Source organism: Takifugu rubripes, chromosome 4, assembly GCF_901000725.2.
Source record: "Takifugu rubripes chromosome 4, fTakRub1.2, whole genome shotgun sequence".
NCBI lineage: Eukaryota > Metazoa > Chordata > Actinopteri > Tetraodontiformes > Tetraodontidae > Takifugu > Takifugu rubripes.
In genome coordinates this window covers 14,436,435-14,454,944 of record NC_042288.1, presented here as the reverse complement: position 1 = coordinate 14,454,944, position 18,510 = coordinate 14,436,435, and the positions used below count along the sequence as shown (strand labels likewise).

The 18,510-nt window shown below is 47.7% G+C and overlaps 1 protein-coding gene across 29 annotated transcripts in view; it reads right to left on the bottom strand.

Annotated features, from left to right (window-relative positions):
- The window catches only part of nrxn1a (neurexin 1a), a 162,676-nt gene that overhangs the window by 105,805 nt on the left and 38,361 nt on the right, over positions 1 to 18,510 (bottom strand). For 19 of the 29 annotated variants that reach the window (XM_029834606.1, XM_029834599.1, XM_029834622.1 and 16 more), the window contains 2 exons: positions 2,269 to 2,570; positions 183 to 206 (listed from right to left, as the gene is read on the bottom strand). In XM_029834606.1, the coding sequence (XP_029690466.1) occupies positions 183 to 206; positions 2,269 to 2,570 (326 nt within the window). The remainder of the gene's footprint in view (positions 1 to 182; positions 207 to 2,268; positions 2,571 to 18,510) is intronic. The other 10 variants (XM_029834605.1, XM_029834607.1, XM_029834614.1 and 7 more) reach the window with 1 other exon arrangement.

Genomic DNA, 18,510 nt, shown 5'->3' with positions numbered 1-18,510 from the left:
ACCGAGAAATAAAAACAGGATCCAAAAATAAGCAGAAGAGTACCAACCGCAATCCCCTACCCCCCTTTTTTTGGGTTCTGATAAATGAAGTCTACGGTTAAGAAATTAAAAAAGAAACACACGGCAAACCCAAACTAAGGAACAATTAGAATGGTGTCTACCGAACAAGGTAGTTTGTTTACCATAGCGTGTCCAATGCCTGAGTGCTATGTGGAAAAGGGGGGAGAAAGGAAATTAAAAACTGTGAACAGAATAACGACTGTTACTCAAATCATATGATGATCAACACTGTTAGTACATTGTTAAAAACCATACTGGTTAGTAGAATGACACATTCCATGAGTGATGTTAGTTTCGGAAGCGTGTTAGTAACGTCGAGGAAAAGGGGGGGGGGGCGGGCAAAATAAGTTTAACAAGAAAAAAGCACGGTGAGGACCTAGCAGAGGGACTCCCTCCCAGCTCCGTTTGGCGGTTTTAAAACCTCAGACCTGCCTATCATGGCAGGAAGTGGTGTCCTAACTCGGGTTCTGATTGGCTCTAGAGGTAGGGCGCTATTGATGATCCCCAAATGGGCCTCTTCTCTTCCGGGGGACCGCGCTCTTCCCCCGCGCAGCGTGCGCTCGGCTTTCCACCATTTGGAGCCGGCTGCATCCATTTTGTAGGCCGAAAATTTCCCCTTCGATGTGCAGGAGGCAATCAAGATTTTTTTTGGGGGGGAGGGTGTTTGTTATTTATTTAGGGGGCTTGAGGACGCTTGATTGGATTTCAGTTTTATTCAGGGGTAAAAATAGGCAGAAGCGTCAGCAGATACATTAAGACTATACAAAGACGTCACCGGGCCTCCTGCCGTTGGCAACGGGAGAATCTGCTTGTGCCACACGGGAGCCGAGCGTGACATTAATCACATCAGCCGGAATCCCACGTGTCTCGACACACCTGGATGTTTGCGTCCCTCCTAAAATCAATCTGATTTCTGTTATTGTATCTGGTGGTGTTTGTTTTTGCTCCCCAAGATGACCCAGTTTCTGCCCATGTTAAGGCTTTCTGACCGGGTACCGGTCTGACCCAGAAGGAGCGCTGCCTGGCCCTCCGAGACCGCTCCTTGGAATTACAGCGGGGTGAAATGATCCCTTCAAACTGAACTTGTATGCAAACATTTATCTTCTCAAAAAGAGGAGAGGAAGAGTCTTCCTGGTGGTTCAACCCTGGTCCTGGGTGTCCACGAGAGGTCAGAACTCCTGCAATTCTCCTGCATTCGCTATTACGAGGCTAAAAGCACCTCGGGGCCTGATGACGACCATGAGCAGACACATGTTGTTCTGGCAATAAAGTCGAGCTGGAACTTCTTCAAAAGAACCTTTTTAAAAATGGGAAACTAAAAAAACGAGACATCAGATCAATAGGCTATAAGGCAAAGGCTGGGGAGAGACATATTGCTGCGTCTGGATCGAGATACGTAGCACCGAGTCCTGGAAAGCAAGTCTTCACCACCGGCCAATCAGGTACAGCCAAGGCTTGACTGACAACGGGGACTAAGAGGTGAGCAGCTGCTGTCGGAGGTGAGCGTCACGGCGACGACCTCTGAATTTCAGCAGGACGCTCTGTTTTTTTCGCAGGTGAACGTTTTTTTTTTTCCTAAATGTGAAGCTGTAATCGTTTCCTCCACAGCACCGGCGCCTCTGCTCCCGCTCCCGTCGGGATCCCAGCCGGCCCTCCAATAATGAGCCGGCATGGCCGCGGGCGAACGGCGCTCCGAGATGAACAAATGTAATTGGCCCAAGCTGCCGAATGAGATTCCTGAAGAAAACAGGTCAGGCCGTTACTCAGTGCTCTCTTTGGAAATATGAGGTGAGACTTCAAGGCCACGCTCGTGGAGCTTGAAGTCATAGCGTCGGCGTTCTGCAGGCAGAAGAAATATCAGAGATTTTCCCTTGACCTGGCCCCAGGATGGGACCCAGAGCCGGGGACACTAGTTCCTGGACAATCACGCCCCTCCACTGATATTATGGAGGCTCAGTGTGAATTAGCGGTCCTCATTAGTGAACCCAATAACATATCCTGTCTTATGTAACGTAACATCATGTGAATTTGTGCTTTTCTTGGTTTCTGCTCAGGTGCAGTTGGTTCCTCTCTGCCATAAAGCAGCCTGATTTCTTTTGGCCGCCCCGCCTGAAAGTGCCTGAAAGGTAAAACAATATACTGCACGATGGTAATGATCTAAGCTCTGCTTCAGTTCCTGAGCCCCCGCGTCACCCTCACCACGGTTACCTGGCGGAGGTTCCTCGTTACTTTGACATCATGCCAATCATTGTCATTAAACTTCCCATTGACCGGCTCCACCAGAGCTTCGAAGGCTCCGGACCCCAAATTAATGACGAGCGAGACGGCCCCGTTTTTCAGCGCCAGGTTGACGTAGTCGGCGGATTTTCCCGTGTGCAGCATCAGGCCGTTCCGCTGCAGGGTTTTGAACGACAGCGTGATTTCATCGCTGCTGCTTTGAATCGGGTTCAAGGACAAATCGTAGCAGAAGAACTCGGATCCTTTGAAGGTGGCGACGTACTCCTCTTTTCCTGCAGAGACAAAGAAAGAGGAAGGTCTTGGATTAATATCTCTGCCGCTTCGGGCCATGTGGACACAGCCGGCAAATACTTAATAACCAAACTAAAGAAGCTGTCGGAGAACTGATGGATGCCGGACAAACACCTACCTGACCCAGTTCTACCTGCCAGGACTGTGGAATCACAACAACCGAATGTTTCAATAATGGGAATATCGGGAGATTGGTACCTTGCTAAATTAGCAAGCACTTTACATTAAAGTAGATTTAACTGCTACAGCTAGCTGCTATTGCTAGAATTCTTTGATTAAGGGAGAGTTTTCCTTTTAAGGAATGTTATTTCTGTTAATGGAATAATCCAAATATCATGTGGTTACGCTGAATTTGCCAAATGGTTCCACCTTAGAGGTCATGCTGCACAATCACAACACATAGAGAAACCGTGTGTGTGGGAGACAGCATGTGAGCATGTTACTAGCATGCTAACCTCCAAAGATATGCGTCATTTCTGATCCCTTTCGATGCTGGTTAATGCAAATCATTTGCTCGCAAGTAACAGCTGCAAACAAGGTAGGGCACATATGTTTTCTTCTCCTGTATCACCCAAAAGCATCTTTTAAAAATATCCAGCAGGTGGGACACCTTTGCTCAGCTACATCCACAAATCCAGGAGGTGTAATAAAGGGATATTAGAATCATCAGCTGCCACATTCCTTGAAACCGTGAATCATATCTGTCTGTCAATTCTCCCATAGCACGACAGGGTTCAATGGTTGGAATATAGAACCTGCCAGAAAGCTCTGGAGAGCCTCCTACCACCACTGAAAATAGCTACATATGTCACTCTGTGGCAAAAACAATGGTAACAACCTCAACGTCGTTAGCCTAAGATAAAATAAAGTGGCCCCAGTGTTAGAGGGTGATGCCGTGTTGATTCAGGTAACGAACCGCTACAGCCACAAGCGGAAAATAAAACACAAATGGACCAAAGAACTCAATTATCATAACTGGAGAGCAGAATTATATAAAGTCAAGCTTACATTCGAATGCAAGCACCCACTTAAGAGCGGGCTGCAGCAACACAGCAAATAAAAAGGGCTGCTGTCCATTACAATTTATCACCTCATTGATTTCTCCTTTAAGGCAATATAGTGCACCACTGGGAAAACTGCAAGAGCCCCTAACTGAAGTTGACTGGAGCTCACCAGCCTTTGGTTATTCCCTCAATGTCGATGTGCAGCATCAGTGAGGAAAACACACCTCTGTCCTCTCCACTAAACCCAGCCCAACCCCATCCACAACACCAGTGGCCACATAACAGACAGACAGAGGAGCTGGAGTCCTTCCCAGCTCTCTGCTCTCTCTCTCTCTCTCTCTCTCACACACACACACACACACACACACACACACACTGTTTACTATTCATTCAGGCTAAATCATGTTTTTCTAAAAGCACAGTAGTAAAGGCTTCTTTTAATGCGAGGTTAATAGTCCGACGCCCTCATGTAGCATAACGCTGGCGACATAAACGCTCACTCAAAAGCTCAAACTAACAAAATTCTAATAGATTCAGTATTTCTGAAGCTGCATTTACGCACAGGATATGAATAAACTCGAGGGCATTAGCTTGGTTCAGCTCCCTCGGTTCAGGCACTAATGTGTGAACAATCAGCAGCGGCTTCGTCTCCTTCAGCTGAAGCAGAACGACAAACACACACGGACATGACGGCAGCTGACCCGCAATCAGGCGTCAATCAGCTGCTCTGCGTCTTTAACGAGGCCAGCAGGCCACAGGGCGGTTGCAACCGGTTTCGTTTTTAAAAAAGTGAAAATAACCTCAGCACAATTTGAACCTGAGGTGACAGGACGTCAGAGCAGACGATGGCAACTACCTGAATAAAGCAACAGAGAATCAACTTGAACCTTCAGCTCGAAGCATTTCAACTCAATTTGGAAGATAAAGGTCCTATTTTAAATACACTGTAACATTAATAATCAGCTCATTGCAACGTTAACCTGAATACAGCCTATAAATGGAAAAATGTACATTCGGTGTCAACTACAAACAGTAATAATTAATAACTCAAATTTTTGTGGTGTGACAGTTACTGACGGTTTCAGTAATGAGCTAAAACCCAGAGACAGCAGCAGTTACTGCAACGAGTCTCTGTCAAGCAAAAGCAGCTGGAGGAGTAAAGGGAACGAGCGGTGGAGGTCAGAACTTCGCTTTCACATTGAGCAACAATAGAGCGAGTTACAAAACTACGACTGTGTCTCTGCAACACAACATCCCAGCAGACACGGCAGCACAAAGTGTCATCATCCGGCAGCAGATGTGTCACTCAGACGTGTCGTTTTCTCCCAAAAAAAGGGTTAATTGGTGGTGGGAAAAGCCAGCTGCTGCGCCGCGGCGCTCTCCCGGGCGTTTTCCATGGTTCACTCGAGCTGTCCTGCGGCCTCCGGTCGATCGAGTACGGACCCGTCCGTGCCCCTGAGTCACGACACAGGAGGGGGACGGCGTCTTTTGTCTTTCACAGAGAACAGAGGACACAGAAAGTCACTAAGGGAGTGAAAGATAAGCTCCCAGTGAAGGGCCATAAATAACTCCGAGGTAAAAACTCCTCACAGCCTGTTGTTGACGGTGACTCAGCGCCTGAACAGCACTAACGTCTGTCTCCCCCCAAATCCAGGACGTGTTCGGATGCAAATCAAAACAGCAGATATTCACACCATAAAGGTCATTGTTTGTGCCTTTGTTCCTCAAATATACAGAAAAACAGACACTGCAGCTATAAACAAGGGTTGCTGCAGTAACCGTTAATCTCCAGCGTGTAATTCTGATTAAGTGTCGTTCAGAAGCCACATTCTCAGCGGTGACATTACATTTACGGCTCCTGTGCAGAACTAACAATCAGTAATAGCGGAAATAATGCAATTATTCGCCACTTAAATTAAATTAGGCCCATAAAAGTTAAAGAGAGGGGGTGCCGCTTGCTGCTGAGGCAGAGGAAGAGGTGCACCAATTATCCCAGGATTCTTTAAAACTGCGAGTGTTCGGCCAAATCACTCATATTTCAACCTGCTGGCACCACGAGAGGCGGCGCAGGTACGACACCAGCAGGTGGCTGAGTAACCAAGACGTTACTCATCACTCATGCCGCTCCGACGCTAATCTGGCAGCAGCGACGCTGTGGCTGATTTTTAAATTAGCGCACACCAGGGGGGACCCAGACGGAACTGTGACACCGCGACCCAGACAGCAATCGCCGGAGAAATAGGAGTCAGGTTCGGTTTAACTGCAATTTGTCTAATCTGTTAATGCTAACACTAAAAATTGCAGAAGCAACGGAGGCTAAAATGGCGCCTGTCTTGTTGTCAACTACATTAAGTGACATTGTGACAGCAAACATGAAGTGTTAGCGAAGGTCAGCAGCAGTGTGTAGCAGATGCTGCTGCGCTAGTCTCTCCCACATTAGGGCAGCTAACGCTAATGTGCCACCTTGTTAAACTAGACAAGACCAGACAGGAAGTGTGAGGCTTGTGTCACCCTGTGCATATCTTCCATGCTTTTATTCGGGATTATCCCATTTGCACCTAAACGCATCACCTGATTCCTCCCAGTTATCGGACTTTTACGGTCATCCAAACAGAAACTCTGATTCAGAATGATGTGCAGAAGGGTGTAAAATAAGGAAAATTGTTGTTTTTTTCCTGGTCTTGTTTGTGGCTTTGGGGATAAATGAAGCCCCTGTGAGGGAGGCACCTGTGGATTTGGAGAACTTGATGATGAATCTCAGCAACGCAGAGACTAAAGCAGTTTAATCGTCTGCCACGAGGATCTCGGAGTGACACTGGATTCCTTCATTTATTCTCCGCCGCCACGCTTGACGGGCAGCTTAATAAAACGCTATAAAAGTTTGCGTTTGGCGAAACGGGAGGGAGTTGTTCCCAGAAAGCCAGCGTAAGCTGCTTATGTGATGGCAGGTGGTTGTATTCGCCGTCAACATGTTTCCCGTCATGTTTTTCCCACCATCCAAGGTTCTGCGCCGTGCTTCAAATCTCCCCTTAGTTAATCTTCTTTTCTTTTTTTTTTTTAAAATATCACTTCTTGTTTTCCTTAAGTGTTCACAGTCAAACTTAAATCTCTTTGTCATTGCTTTTTTCACCTCTGGCAGTGAAACAGGAGGGGGGCAGAAAGACTCAATTAGCTCAGCTAAACGTACCCAGTAGTTAGCAGCATGTGTGCGTACACGTGAGGCTGCGCATGTGAAGCTCTGTCAGATGCCCCACTGCACCCACTTAGCATAGGCAGCCATTTCGATCCGCAGAGGGAAGTGAGAAAAAGAAGTGTGAGCACTCTTAGAGGCTCCGCTCCCCCAGAATCCCTTTTGTTCTTTTATGGATACTTTGGTTTTTATATTTGTTACTGAGGCATCGTTTTCGAAGCTAATAGTTGGTTAAATCCCTAAATATGAACAAACTTTCAGAACAAATTAAGGAGTTTTTTTAATTAAGTCGGCAATTACATGCATCCTAACCGGTCTCTATGGCAACAATCTCTAACGAGGTTATTTAGCTTGTCGCTAAAACAAGTGACAGTGAGATTTCCCGCTAATCTTCCCAAATGTTGTCCCGTTCCACTCCTGCTGCTTATTCCGCGCTCCCAGAACGATAAGGATCTCCACAGTTGTGTCTTTTTTAACCTCGAACTGACTTGTCCTGGCCGTGACCCCGAAGCGACTCAATTTGCTCCGGCGGTGGTGTCGTTATCTCGGGGCTGCAGTAACGCACCGCTGTTGTGCACGTGTCTTTGTGTGTGTGCGTACGTGTGCATCGGGGTGCATATTCCACGGATTTATAGAGCAATCAGCGCTCCGGGTTTTATTTCCACACAGTAGCTGCTGACGGCATCGCGGACGACACCGCGTTTAACAGATGGTGACCAAAAATAAAAAGCTGCTGCCGCTGTGGTTCCTGTTGGGTTTTTAGCGTTGGTACCAACAGCGCGTTCGGAGGTACTAAAGCAAGTTAATCAGGACGCTGCCTGATGGAGAAACAGGGGATTTTGAGAACAAGTGATATCAATGTGGCTCAGACCTCACAGGTAGCACATTTCCCCGCTAACACTCCATACATTTATATTTTTTAAGATAAAGAGATGCTAAAGCTGCTGGAGTGTTCAAGAGTCATGCTAAATGCCAGGCTCTTATGCACTTAATCACAGAAAAAGAACTGTATTTACAGCAACTGCTGACACAAAGCCGGAATGAAGGTCACACCCGTAGACTGTTATTAATAACCACGCTCGTACCTGCTGTATAATGTATGTAACAGCGCCCTGCCTTAAGCACGGTAATGCAGCGCAAAGCAGTTTCCATTTATGCTGTTTTGCCGATACGTTAGCATAGCCTATAACCTCCGGAAAAGAGGTTTGACAGGATTTACCGCTGGGTGGGAACCGGCCCATCGGCACCTCTGAATACAATTTAGCTGGGAAATGTCTGTGCGTTAGTCTGGGAGGAGTCCAAGATAGCGGCGTCTCGGGTGTCCACACAGAAAAGCGCCTCATTCAAAGCCGCAAGTCTCAATCTGATCCCTGCGAGCATTCATTCATGCACGAGAGCCGACCCACACGTGAGTCCCATCGTGAGCAAACTGTCAGCACTTACTGTAAACTGGCATTTGCCATATGTTCAAACGCACCGATATTCTGCTGCACAATTAAAACGGAACGATCCTGAAAAGAACTGGCAGGTTTTATTACATCTTTTAATGCTCTCCTTCAATGCAGAGGGCAATCTTTTTTCAAACACCACCAACTCCCCCTCAAAGGACTGACGTTAATAGCCCGGGAAACAGATAAAGTATCTGACGTCTCTGTGATATATTTGCTTTAAAATGCAGTCGTAAAGCCTCCCCGTCTGACTTCAAGTTTATAAATACAGCAAGAACCCGCCTGGACAAAAACATCAATACAAAGAGTTGCAGATATACTCATTGAAAAAGAAAAGAAAAAAAACCCCAGAAACTCGCCGCGCTCGGGCAAACAGACAGCGAGCAGCACACTTCCAGCTGCAGGGCTCTCATTTGCTCTCAGCCCATTAGAAAATCACAACAGCATTACAGTGAAGAGGGAGTGTAATGTTCTGAATACTAATCTGCAAAGCCCAATCCATTTCTACAGAGTAAATCCAGGGGATAATAGTGTAAGCCTTGGAGGGGGATGGGGGGGGGGATCAATATCCTCGTAAAAAAAGCTAGGCATATTTGCATGAATGTATGGTCACCTCGGCTTAATTACACACATATTTAAAGAGCGGGCAGCTTGTTACGTCCTGCATGAACCGATGTAATCGTCAACAATAATTGATCGTAACTGCTGCTATCGCAAGGTTAATGGTTTAGCAGCAAAATGGCAGGAACGGGTGCGTAGCTAGCATTCGAGAGGCACTTCTTTCCTGGATGAGCTCTATTTCAAACCTGATCCTGCCAGTAAATCCTCGCTATAGGCGTCCAAACAAGCTGCTCGGTTTGAGCGTACCCTCGTCAAGGTTGCGCCACTGAGCTGAGGTCCGCGCTGCGAGAGGGCGCCTAGCGTAGGTTAGCCACCGCTTTGATTACAGCAGGGGAGGAAGCTGTGTCTGACTGGAAGGGATTTGGCAGATGTCTGATTTGGGTCATATACGTGGAGACGCTCCTCAGACGAGAGCAAAGTCAAGAGGCGCTGAGGCATGTCATAAGCACAGAAATAATTCATGTGCTAATTACGCTGCCAGTGTGTCTCCGGATGAGCTCTGCAGAGCCGCTCTTGTCTCTCCAGCTATTCGGCTCTGTGATCCAATCTCAGTCGGACACAGTATGAAACCTTGATAGTGAAGAGACGACTCAACACATCAGCGAAGCCACGTTCTTATCCCGATCCGTCACCGTGATGCAGATACATCAACCTTAGCCGCGGAACCTCTGTATCCTTTGTTTATCGCACAAGTGGGAATTATGCTGCTTAATTATCTGCTCTTTGGAAGCTGCTTTGCTCCGTGTGCTTCAGCTCTGTTGATCCACTATGAAAGACACCAACACATAAAAGCAAGCTAAAACGTCTGTGGCTATATACTTTAAGAGATTTTAACTCATCGTGTCAACGGTTCGCACAAAGAAAATCCTAATCATCTGTGACAGCGACACTCAGAGCTGCATTTTATGAGCTGCCAAAACAAATTAAACCTCCTTGCTTGGAATGACACGATCAAGTGGGACGATGCCTCAAATTCCACATCCTGTGTTTGAGACAGCGTCTCGGAGTGGAATCATTTTGCTGATAGAACTGGCAAATCAATGGTTCTGACTATAGGTGTTTTAACTCTGATACATGGAGATCCACAAATGGCAGTGAAAGTGGGACTGGGATGCAGCCCTGCAGAACTCCTCTGCATCAGTGTGTCGTACTTGACTGTCTTTCTTTCAGGGATGAGTGGAAATGGGAATTTTTGGAGTGAACAATCAATACATGTTCAATTAAAATCCATCTAAGGTCTATTCATCTCCACCTCCAGCTGCCTCACAGGCTCCATGCTGTCCCTCAGGTTCTGAAATCAGCACAATAAGATCAAACTGTTCGGGCCTTTCATCCTCCAACACCAGCGAAGTGGCCCCCCTGTCAGGGCTGCTTCTTTCAGCCGTGCTGAAGTGGATGTGAGATAAATGTATCCGGAATCCAGGAGGTATTCATCTCCTCCTCACTCCGACGAGAACCGCCGAACACACAAAGAACTCGGTTTATTCTTCAGCCTTTTCTTTGAGTATGAGCGGTCACTCCGAGGTTTGCCAGAAGCCCACGCGTGTTAATTTCCTGGTGGTGAAAGAACACGGCGCAACACGCTGAGCGGCATCAATGCATGTTTTATAAGCGTGCTCCGCTGAACAATGTGCTGCAGGACAGCGACGCTCGACAGGACCTCAGCACCACCTCAGCGGGCTGCGGGGCAAGGTCACCGCGGCTGAAGTCGCTGTTTGGATGCCGGTTTTCCATCTCTCTTTGTCAAAGTGAACATTTTACTTCAATGTTTCTCTTCAATGCTGCTCTGGGCAACAGAGGCCTTAAATATATCCGACGTCACGCCTGAACTTTCCAGGACTGGCAGAACGGATTTCACACCAACGCATGTGGCGCCTTTTTTTTTAACCTGGCCTGTTGCAACACCGGGGCCGCACTGATGGCTATTTGAGCAATGGAAAAACAATGGTTCTTTGTGTCTCCCCAAGAGCCTTCCGGCGATGAGTAAGACGCACCGTCTGCAGCAGTGAGGAGCCGAGCGTCTGTACGGAGAGAAGGCGAGAAGCTCTGATATGGGAAGAGAAAAAGTGTGGACGCGACGCCTCAGAGACCCACTTCAGGGCCCAAAACAAACAGCTCTTTTGAGGTTTTAAAGAAATCCAGACTGGGACGAGGTATGATATAGACTAATTAAACTGTTCTGCAAAAGCAACAAAGCAATCCGCAGCTGTGCTTCTGTTAATCTTCTCCTTCCCTAATTTGATTGGTGCAGAGCGACATTTACATGGAGCACTTTCACCCCCCCCCCCCTCCTCTTGCATCAGTCACTCACAGCGACAAAGCCCCGCCTCCTCACCCTTATCTACAAGCAGAGATTATACACTGGCTAAAGACGTCGACCCGCGGGTGGGAAAACGACTCTCTTTGGGGCGCCAAGGCTTCCGGCGGCTCCGCGGCACCGCTGACACCGGACCAAGGTCATTTCGTAATAGGTTGTCCGGCTGCCACTCTGCTGTCAACAGGCCTGAACGATGAAGGGGAGCGCGGCGAGTTATAGCGACAGGAGTCAAGGCTACGGGGGCTTGATAAAGATCAGCCTCTATCAGGAGAGAAAACAGCAAAGAAAAGAGGGATGGGGGGGAAAAACGATGATCCGGCATCTTGCCCCCGCAGCCTTCAAAGCCTTGACAAATAGATGTGTTTTGTTGCTGGCGTCGGCGAGGCCCTCCGCTCCGCATTCTGACGGGAGCGGGTGAAAAAGTGCACGTGACGGCGTCCAGCAGCCAGCGCGGTGCAGCAGGGGGCTGTTGACTGCGTTACGCTTCCTTTTCTCACGCTTCTGTCAAACCCCATCGGTCCTTTAAATGAGCCTTAATAAAGATTCTGAACAGATTTCTCCAACATGATTATTATTATAATTAGTTGATGGTTTCATGAAAACATAATATCATTTATTTGCCTTTAAGTCTTTTAACATGGTGACTTGACTTGTTTTAGTGAATCACTGCAGCCTGTTTCCACTGTCTGCTCTGCACTCTCATATACATGTCTGATTAAATCCACCATCCTCCATCTCCTGGGACTGGGGGGGGGGGGCTTAAATTTTACAAATTAATTACAAGAACGCGGTTCTGTATGCTGCTTTTCTGATGTGCTCTTCGGAGGCTGCGGAAACAACAGGAACAACGGTCCCAGCGTGTGTTTTCTTTGTGTGTTTCTTACATTTGTGACAGCACGCTGAACACGCTGTAAAACGCCATCAGTGTCACCGCCACCGTGCTTTCAGCAGCGTCGTTAAATATAGGCAAAATGAGGAATCTCTTTATAGAATTAGTTTGCATTCTTTTAATTGTCTGTGTTTGATTGAATGTGGACTCCAGAATAGGCCGTATTTCCATGGGGACTGAGCCATCCAAAACAAACAATAACAAACAATAAACAATACGTTAAAAAAACTATTTTTCAGGTGAAATTCAGAGGCAGACTTGCTCTGCGACCGGAGCTCCATCAGGGCCTTAACCCGGGCCATAACCGGGTTTTTTCACCTATCTGCGGCGTGCAGCCACCTGCCATGGAATTCGCGGCTGTTTCCGCCATATGTCGCAATGTTCTGCCAAGCTACCCTGGCCCGTTCTGCCTCGAGCAAATTTCATTATGGAATGGCTGAGGGCACTCTGTGCTGCTCATTAAGGCCATCAGCGTGGCACGTCACCGTCTGCAGCACACGGGATGCGGGAGGTCGAATAGCCTAGTTTGGAAGACCAATCCCAAAACTTTGAGTGGGGGGAAACTTTCTCCCCTTTTTCGGCACTCGTGGACACTGTCATTGTTATGATGAGTGGCCCTATTTTATTTACTATCTAAGAAATGCTGCCTCCAGCTGACTTTTGGAAAACGTTGCACGAGGCAGTGATTAAAGCACACATGCTCTCCCGGCTCGTCTAAACCGTCCAGGTTGTGAAGCTAAACAGCAAACAAACTCCTGGCATCCGGGCCGTCCGTGTGGCACGGCATGTGTTTCGTAGGACAGAGCTAATTCACTGACAGATAAGACTTCCTCACCAGTACACACGGGCTGGAGCCACGTAGCCACGAGGCAGTGGCATCCGTCCACGAACATGGTCAGCGTATTGCCAGATGGAGCCGAGCCACGGAGATCAGATTGAGAATGGTGCAGCAGCAGGACCCCTGTCAGCTGACACTCATAGACTTTTCGCTGTCGCACTCCTCTCCGCTGTATCTGGAAGCACTTCCCACCTCCCTTTGTTCAATTACGACACTTGTGGGAGGCGATCGTGGGTGCCAAAAAGATCATGGCAGAAAGCGTCTTTTACGTTGTTTACTCGCTCTTCGCTCATCCTTTGCGTCCTCATGTGAGGAGGCCAATCTGTGTCCTGCTCACAGCAGAGTTCAGCGGCAGAATGCTCGCTCGGCCGTGGGCCCAGGGCCATCACCGTGCCCTCCAATGAAGCTTCTCACGAAAGCACAATAAAAAAAACTGTCCCTGTATTCCTCAGGGTCCTCGTTATTTTTTTTTATTTTTTTTTTTACCTCAGCAGGTTGAGGGAAAGTTCTGGAAAAAATGCCAGTAATATTTGAAAAAGGTAAGAAACAGGACTCGACGTATCAAAAAGGAGCTTCACTTAGCATGTTGCTCCCCCACCTGACCGCATGGCCTCACACCTGCCGGAGTGATGCATGTTGAAAAGCGTATCGACCTCTTCTCAATGGACCCTTGTCAGAGATGGATGACACACAATGGTGACAAATCAATGCAGAGAGTTATTTAATGGCTCCGCATGTCAATAGCTCTGTGCTTCACCAGGTACAATGTTTGTGTTGTTCCTCCTGGTTTCTGCGGTGAGCTGCGCACCACATTTAGCACAAAACTCGACTCTGATTTGCACCCACTTTCAATTTAGAGCAAGTTAATGTTTGCGACTTGTGCTGCTGATGTCTTGGAAGATGCTTGGGCGTGTTACTTTCTTTGCTTTCCGTGCGCAGTAGGGAAGTAGCAACAGTCACCAAAATGGCTGTTTGCTGTTAGCATTAGCTGTTAGCATTTACTGAAAGAAGAGAACTGCAAATTTTACCACAGCTGACATGTTCTCTGTAAAGATATGTCACGTTTGTGGCTTTAGAACTGAAACCTAATATCGACCATCTCCAATATTTACAGATCAGACAATTGTGTGGAAAAACACAGCAAACCTTGAGACAAATGTAAAAAATAACCCAGTTTTTAAAGGTCTCACATCTCTGGCATCATGGAGGATGTGCCCCTCACCAGCAGCCATCACTTGGGCTGCATGTAAATCATGTTGCTGCCCTCATTTACAACCAATTCCAAAGAAATATAAAATAGCTGACTACACGTGTCAGCTAGTAGACTGAGAGATGCAGGACTGGGCCCTTGAATCAGTGGGGAACGTTCTTTGCTCTTTCTCTCCATTGGCCTTTTTCTTTGATAGGATGAAATTGTCCTTCTCGTCAACTGGAAGGTTGAAGCGAAATGCCTTCCAACACCACAGAGCCAGTAGCAGAGAGCTGGCAGGTGAATATTTCCTCCCCATTCTGATGCTTTTGTAACACGTCTTTGCAGCTCTGACTGCAGCAGCGTCTCTTTCACCAGCGATAAAATCAACTCAACTCCCCAAACCACTTCATTTTAACCCCGATATCTCCTCACATTTCATTCTTCCTGAACAGTTTGTGAACAAAACAAACAATTAACATGATTTCTGAAGCTCTCCACTCTGTTTCTGCAATCCAACATTCCAGACCACGAACTCAGACAGTCACTGTTTTGGTTTCTTGGCCATGTTCAGCTGCAATATTCTAAGAAAGAATGTCCTAGTCTGAAGTGGACGGTAAGTAGCAGCTACGCTAACTCAGGGACGGGGGCTACAACACTCGAATCTTTACCCTCTTTGGCTAATTAAGAACAGCATCTTCATGTGTGAAGTAAGGGTTCGTTGTTTGGTTGCCATTGATCTGCAGGTCTGTCTAACTTTCGCCCAGGTCGTTGCTTTATTTTAGTTTATGCGGGACGGCGCCTTCAGACTCCTTATTTACACACTTGTGACAGTAGATTAGAGCAGAAGCGTTTAGCATACTGTGGCAGCGATGGCCAATCCAACGACAGATAATCTAATCTTCGCGTATTAGCGTCAGTGTATACCTGGTTGAACTACATCTTCGGTCGTGTGTGCAGTTACAGACAGAAATTGTCCACAAGATGGAATCAGAAGGAGCTGAAGGTCAGAACCATCGACTCAGCTTATTCTGGGGTTTGACTGCAGAGGTGAGACCCTCCCAACTCAGGCCTGGCCCCTTCTTCAAATAAAGAGCCATATAAATGCTCTCCATTTTTCAGTATAACGATCATTATGCACGTCTCAACTAATTGGCAGTTGCGAAGCATGATTGAGTTTGAAAGCTACGACATAAATTAGCAAAACGCGAATTTGGAGCGATCAGTTATTTATCACATCTCCTGCTTTTAGTACCAAAGTAATGGAAGGAGAAACAAAACTGCATAAATTTTGCATCCGCTCTCATGAATGCTGTCAATGCCTCCGACTCCAAGGTTACCTGTGTTAGCCTTGCCCTCCCTTCCTCCCCTCCCAGCTTAACATTCAGACCATCCCAGCTGCCCTGCGGACCACAGCTCATTGTCAGGACAGCGAGCAGTGCTGATAGAGAGGAGGGCAGGCCACTGGCCGTAAAAAAGCAGAATATATGAATGCAGACGGTGGATGGGAGCAAACAGCAGACTGCGAAGGAAGATAAAGCAGCCTCGCTTGGGGAGCATCATAATTCAGAGTGGATCCAATGCCAAACAGGGTGCTGACATCATCAGGCAGGGCCAGACATTTGGAAATGATAGGCCCAAAAATATGCCTGCATGTCAAACACGGCCGCTCGTCTTTCTTGTGGCTAAAACAAACAACTCTGATACGAACGGATGGAAACGGTAAAACAACGTGCCACGCCTTGCAAACAGTGTCCATCTGACAGCGTCACACATCACAACGCCTCATCCGAGCGAAATACGGCGGTGAAACTGGGCTCCTTATCATGGGGAAGACGAGGGAACCAAATGTTTTCAATGTTAGTGAGTAATGATGCACAGTGGCTCCATTTCCACAGCCCCCACCGCAGGACGGCCTCTGTGCAACCCCGTGTAAAGTTATGCTTTCGTATAGCTTGTCACAGAGCTCATTTGCAGATAGTAAATGGAGCAATACATGTGATGGAAGTCCATAAATAAGCCTTTCAGAATGCGGAGCTCTTGTATTTTTTATAATGACAGAGAGCACTTTAATCCTGCCAAGACTGGGAGATTCTGTCATGCTATTTCTTTCTCAATTTCCCTTCTCACATCATCTTCCTTTGTCCCTTCAGTAATTTCAGAGGAGGCCGCGGTCAAAATTCAATTTCAGCTCTGGAGACATCTACACCTCAGCACATCGGCACTGCAACAAAATGGCTGCGGTGAATAGAGAGTAAGTGGGATTTAGGCATAAATAGACACGGACCGCTTGTAGACGCAAATGATGGAAAGATGGATGGACCTCGACCAGCAGAGACGCGGAGCTGATTTGCACTTTATATCCCTTCAATCCTGCAAGTCTGTGGGGGGGGGGGGGGGGAGTGCCATCTCAGCACGTTACTGGCAGGCAGCGGTGTTGGTGAGGAAGAATGTGTGTGCCTGAGAGCATGTCCACTCACCCACGACACACTCCTGGCCAGCTTGTCCCTGACTGCCTGTCACAAGCGCCAGGCAACGGCTCCAGCAGCCAGCAGGGAAGGAAAACATCCAGCACCTCCGACACTCCACACGCAAGATATTACAGATTAGACTTTGCAAGAGTGTGACAACATGACTTAAAATAAGATATTGGTGATTTTGAGCTTTCTGTATTCACCTAACCAGTTCAGCATATTGCAGATATACAGGACACGACTGTCCACGTCTAACTATCCGGGATCGAGTGTCTCAGGTTGGAACCCGTTGGTACCAAAGTTCACTGAAACACCTGCAGATGACTTCAAATAAAACAGATGTCACATCAGACTTGGCGAGAAAATGCAAGTGAGACCCGACAAAGGTGCTGGCAGGAAATGCTGCTTAAAGAAAACAGGAACACAAATAAAAATCATCTGCCGCACAAGCGTCAACATGGCTCAAGGAGGCAGACAATTAAAAATCAGAGGGTTCGTTCCAGCACTCGGCACGATTAAGCTAATGACTTGGCAAATGCTCCGTGATCTTAAGCCTCGTTTCGCCGCCGACTAACGTCATTCAACTATCAACCGTTTAATTTTGTCTTGTTACACGGAGCCCATTTTATTCCATCCTGTCTCCACTACCGCACGCCTGGATGCCTGAGTCTCCTTTGTCGATGCGCCTGATATTTGAATCCTGCCATAGTACCCTCCCCCCGAATAGCCGGGCGTTAGAAGAGGCCAGTTTTATCCATGAGTCACAAGGAAGGCTAAATAAACTAATTAAAAACATGGCTGGAAGCTCACTGCATTGAAGGGGAATGGGTCTGAGCTTAATGAGCAGCTTCACATCAGGAAACCTAGCTGGGGGCACAAACACGCTGAAGCTCTGCGACAAAGCTGGTGTGACTGCTGCATCACCTTTGCTATTCAAGTCCGAGCGTGCGCTGACAGGGAGAAAGGGGAGGAAGCGTCCCGCGGAGAGAGCTTCCACTGTCGGGGCGGACGGTCGGCTGCTCTAATCACAACAGGACCGAGTCTCCAGGTGCCTGGAACATCAATCTGACACGGCTCCTCGGGCAGCCCAGAAGACGCAGGAACCCTCTAACGAGGGCCACGTGATGCACCGGGCCACCAGGCAGAAGAGAGAACTTTGCTGCACTGAAAGAGCTCCAGACACCTGAGGAGGAGCTGAGAGAATGTAAGAGACCAAACGAATCCCGTAAAGAGTAGGGTCCCTGCAGGGTCCATGTTGCTATAGCTGAGTGTTCTGATGCGCATCCAAAAATGCGCCGTGTTGGATCTCAACCACCATGTTGCACGTGAGGAGCTGGTGCCACTGGTGAGCACGACTCCAACATCTCCAACATCCAATTAACCAAAAATGACTCAGGTCAACGCTAACACATTGAATGTATGTTTATACCCAATTATTAAGCGTAAACCACCACTGTCTAAGATCAGGTGATACCAATAGTGTCCAAAAGCTCTGCCCACACATGAGACAATGGGATGAATGCAGATCAGTGTGGACTTTCTGCCGCCATCGCTGCGTTTGTTGTGTTTCGTGGCCTCTCGTCGGGACGCTTCATTAAACTGTTTGGCCTCGGCTGCCTCGCTTGCAGACTGCCGCCTCCTTAAGAACCCGCTGTCATGTTTGCCCAGCGCGGCGTTGTGTGGTAGCAAACACGCTCAGGAGCGCAGTGATGGTCTGGCAGGAGAGTCGGGCTGCTACAGGGAGCGCCGCAAAACCCCGAATCCCACGTAGAATATCCTGAGGAGCGCTGCAGCCAGACGTGGCACGCTAGCGGTGTGTACAGCAGTGGGGGTTGGTTACGGATCGCCGAGCACAAATTAGTAATTAAGTCCAGCAAACCAAAAGATGGCTCACGTATTTTGCTTCACATATGTCTCGAGATCGTTAATAAATGAATTGTCTCCGTGACAC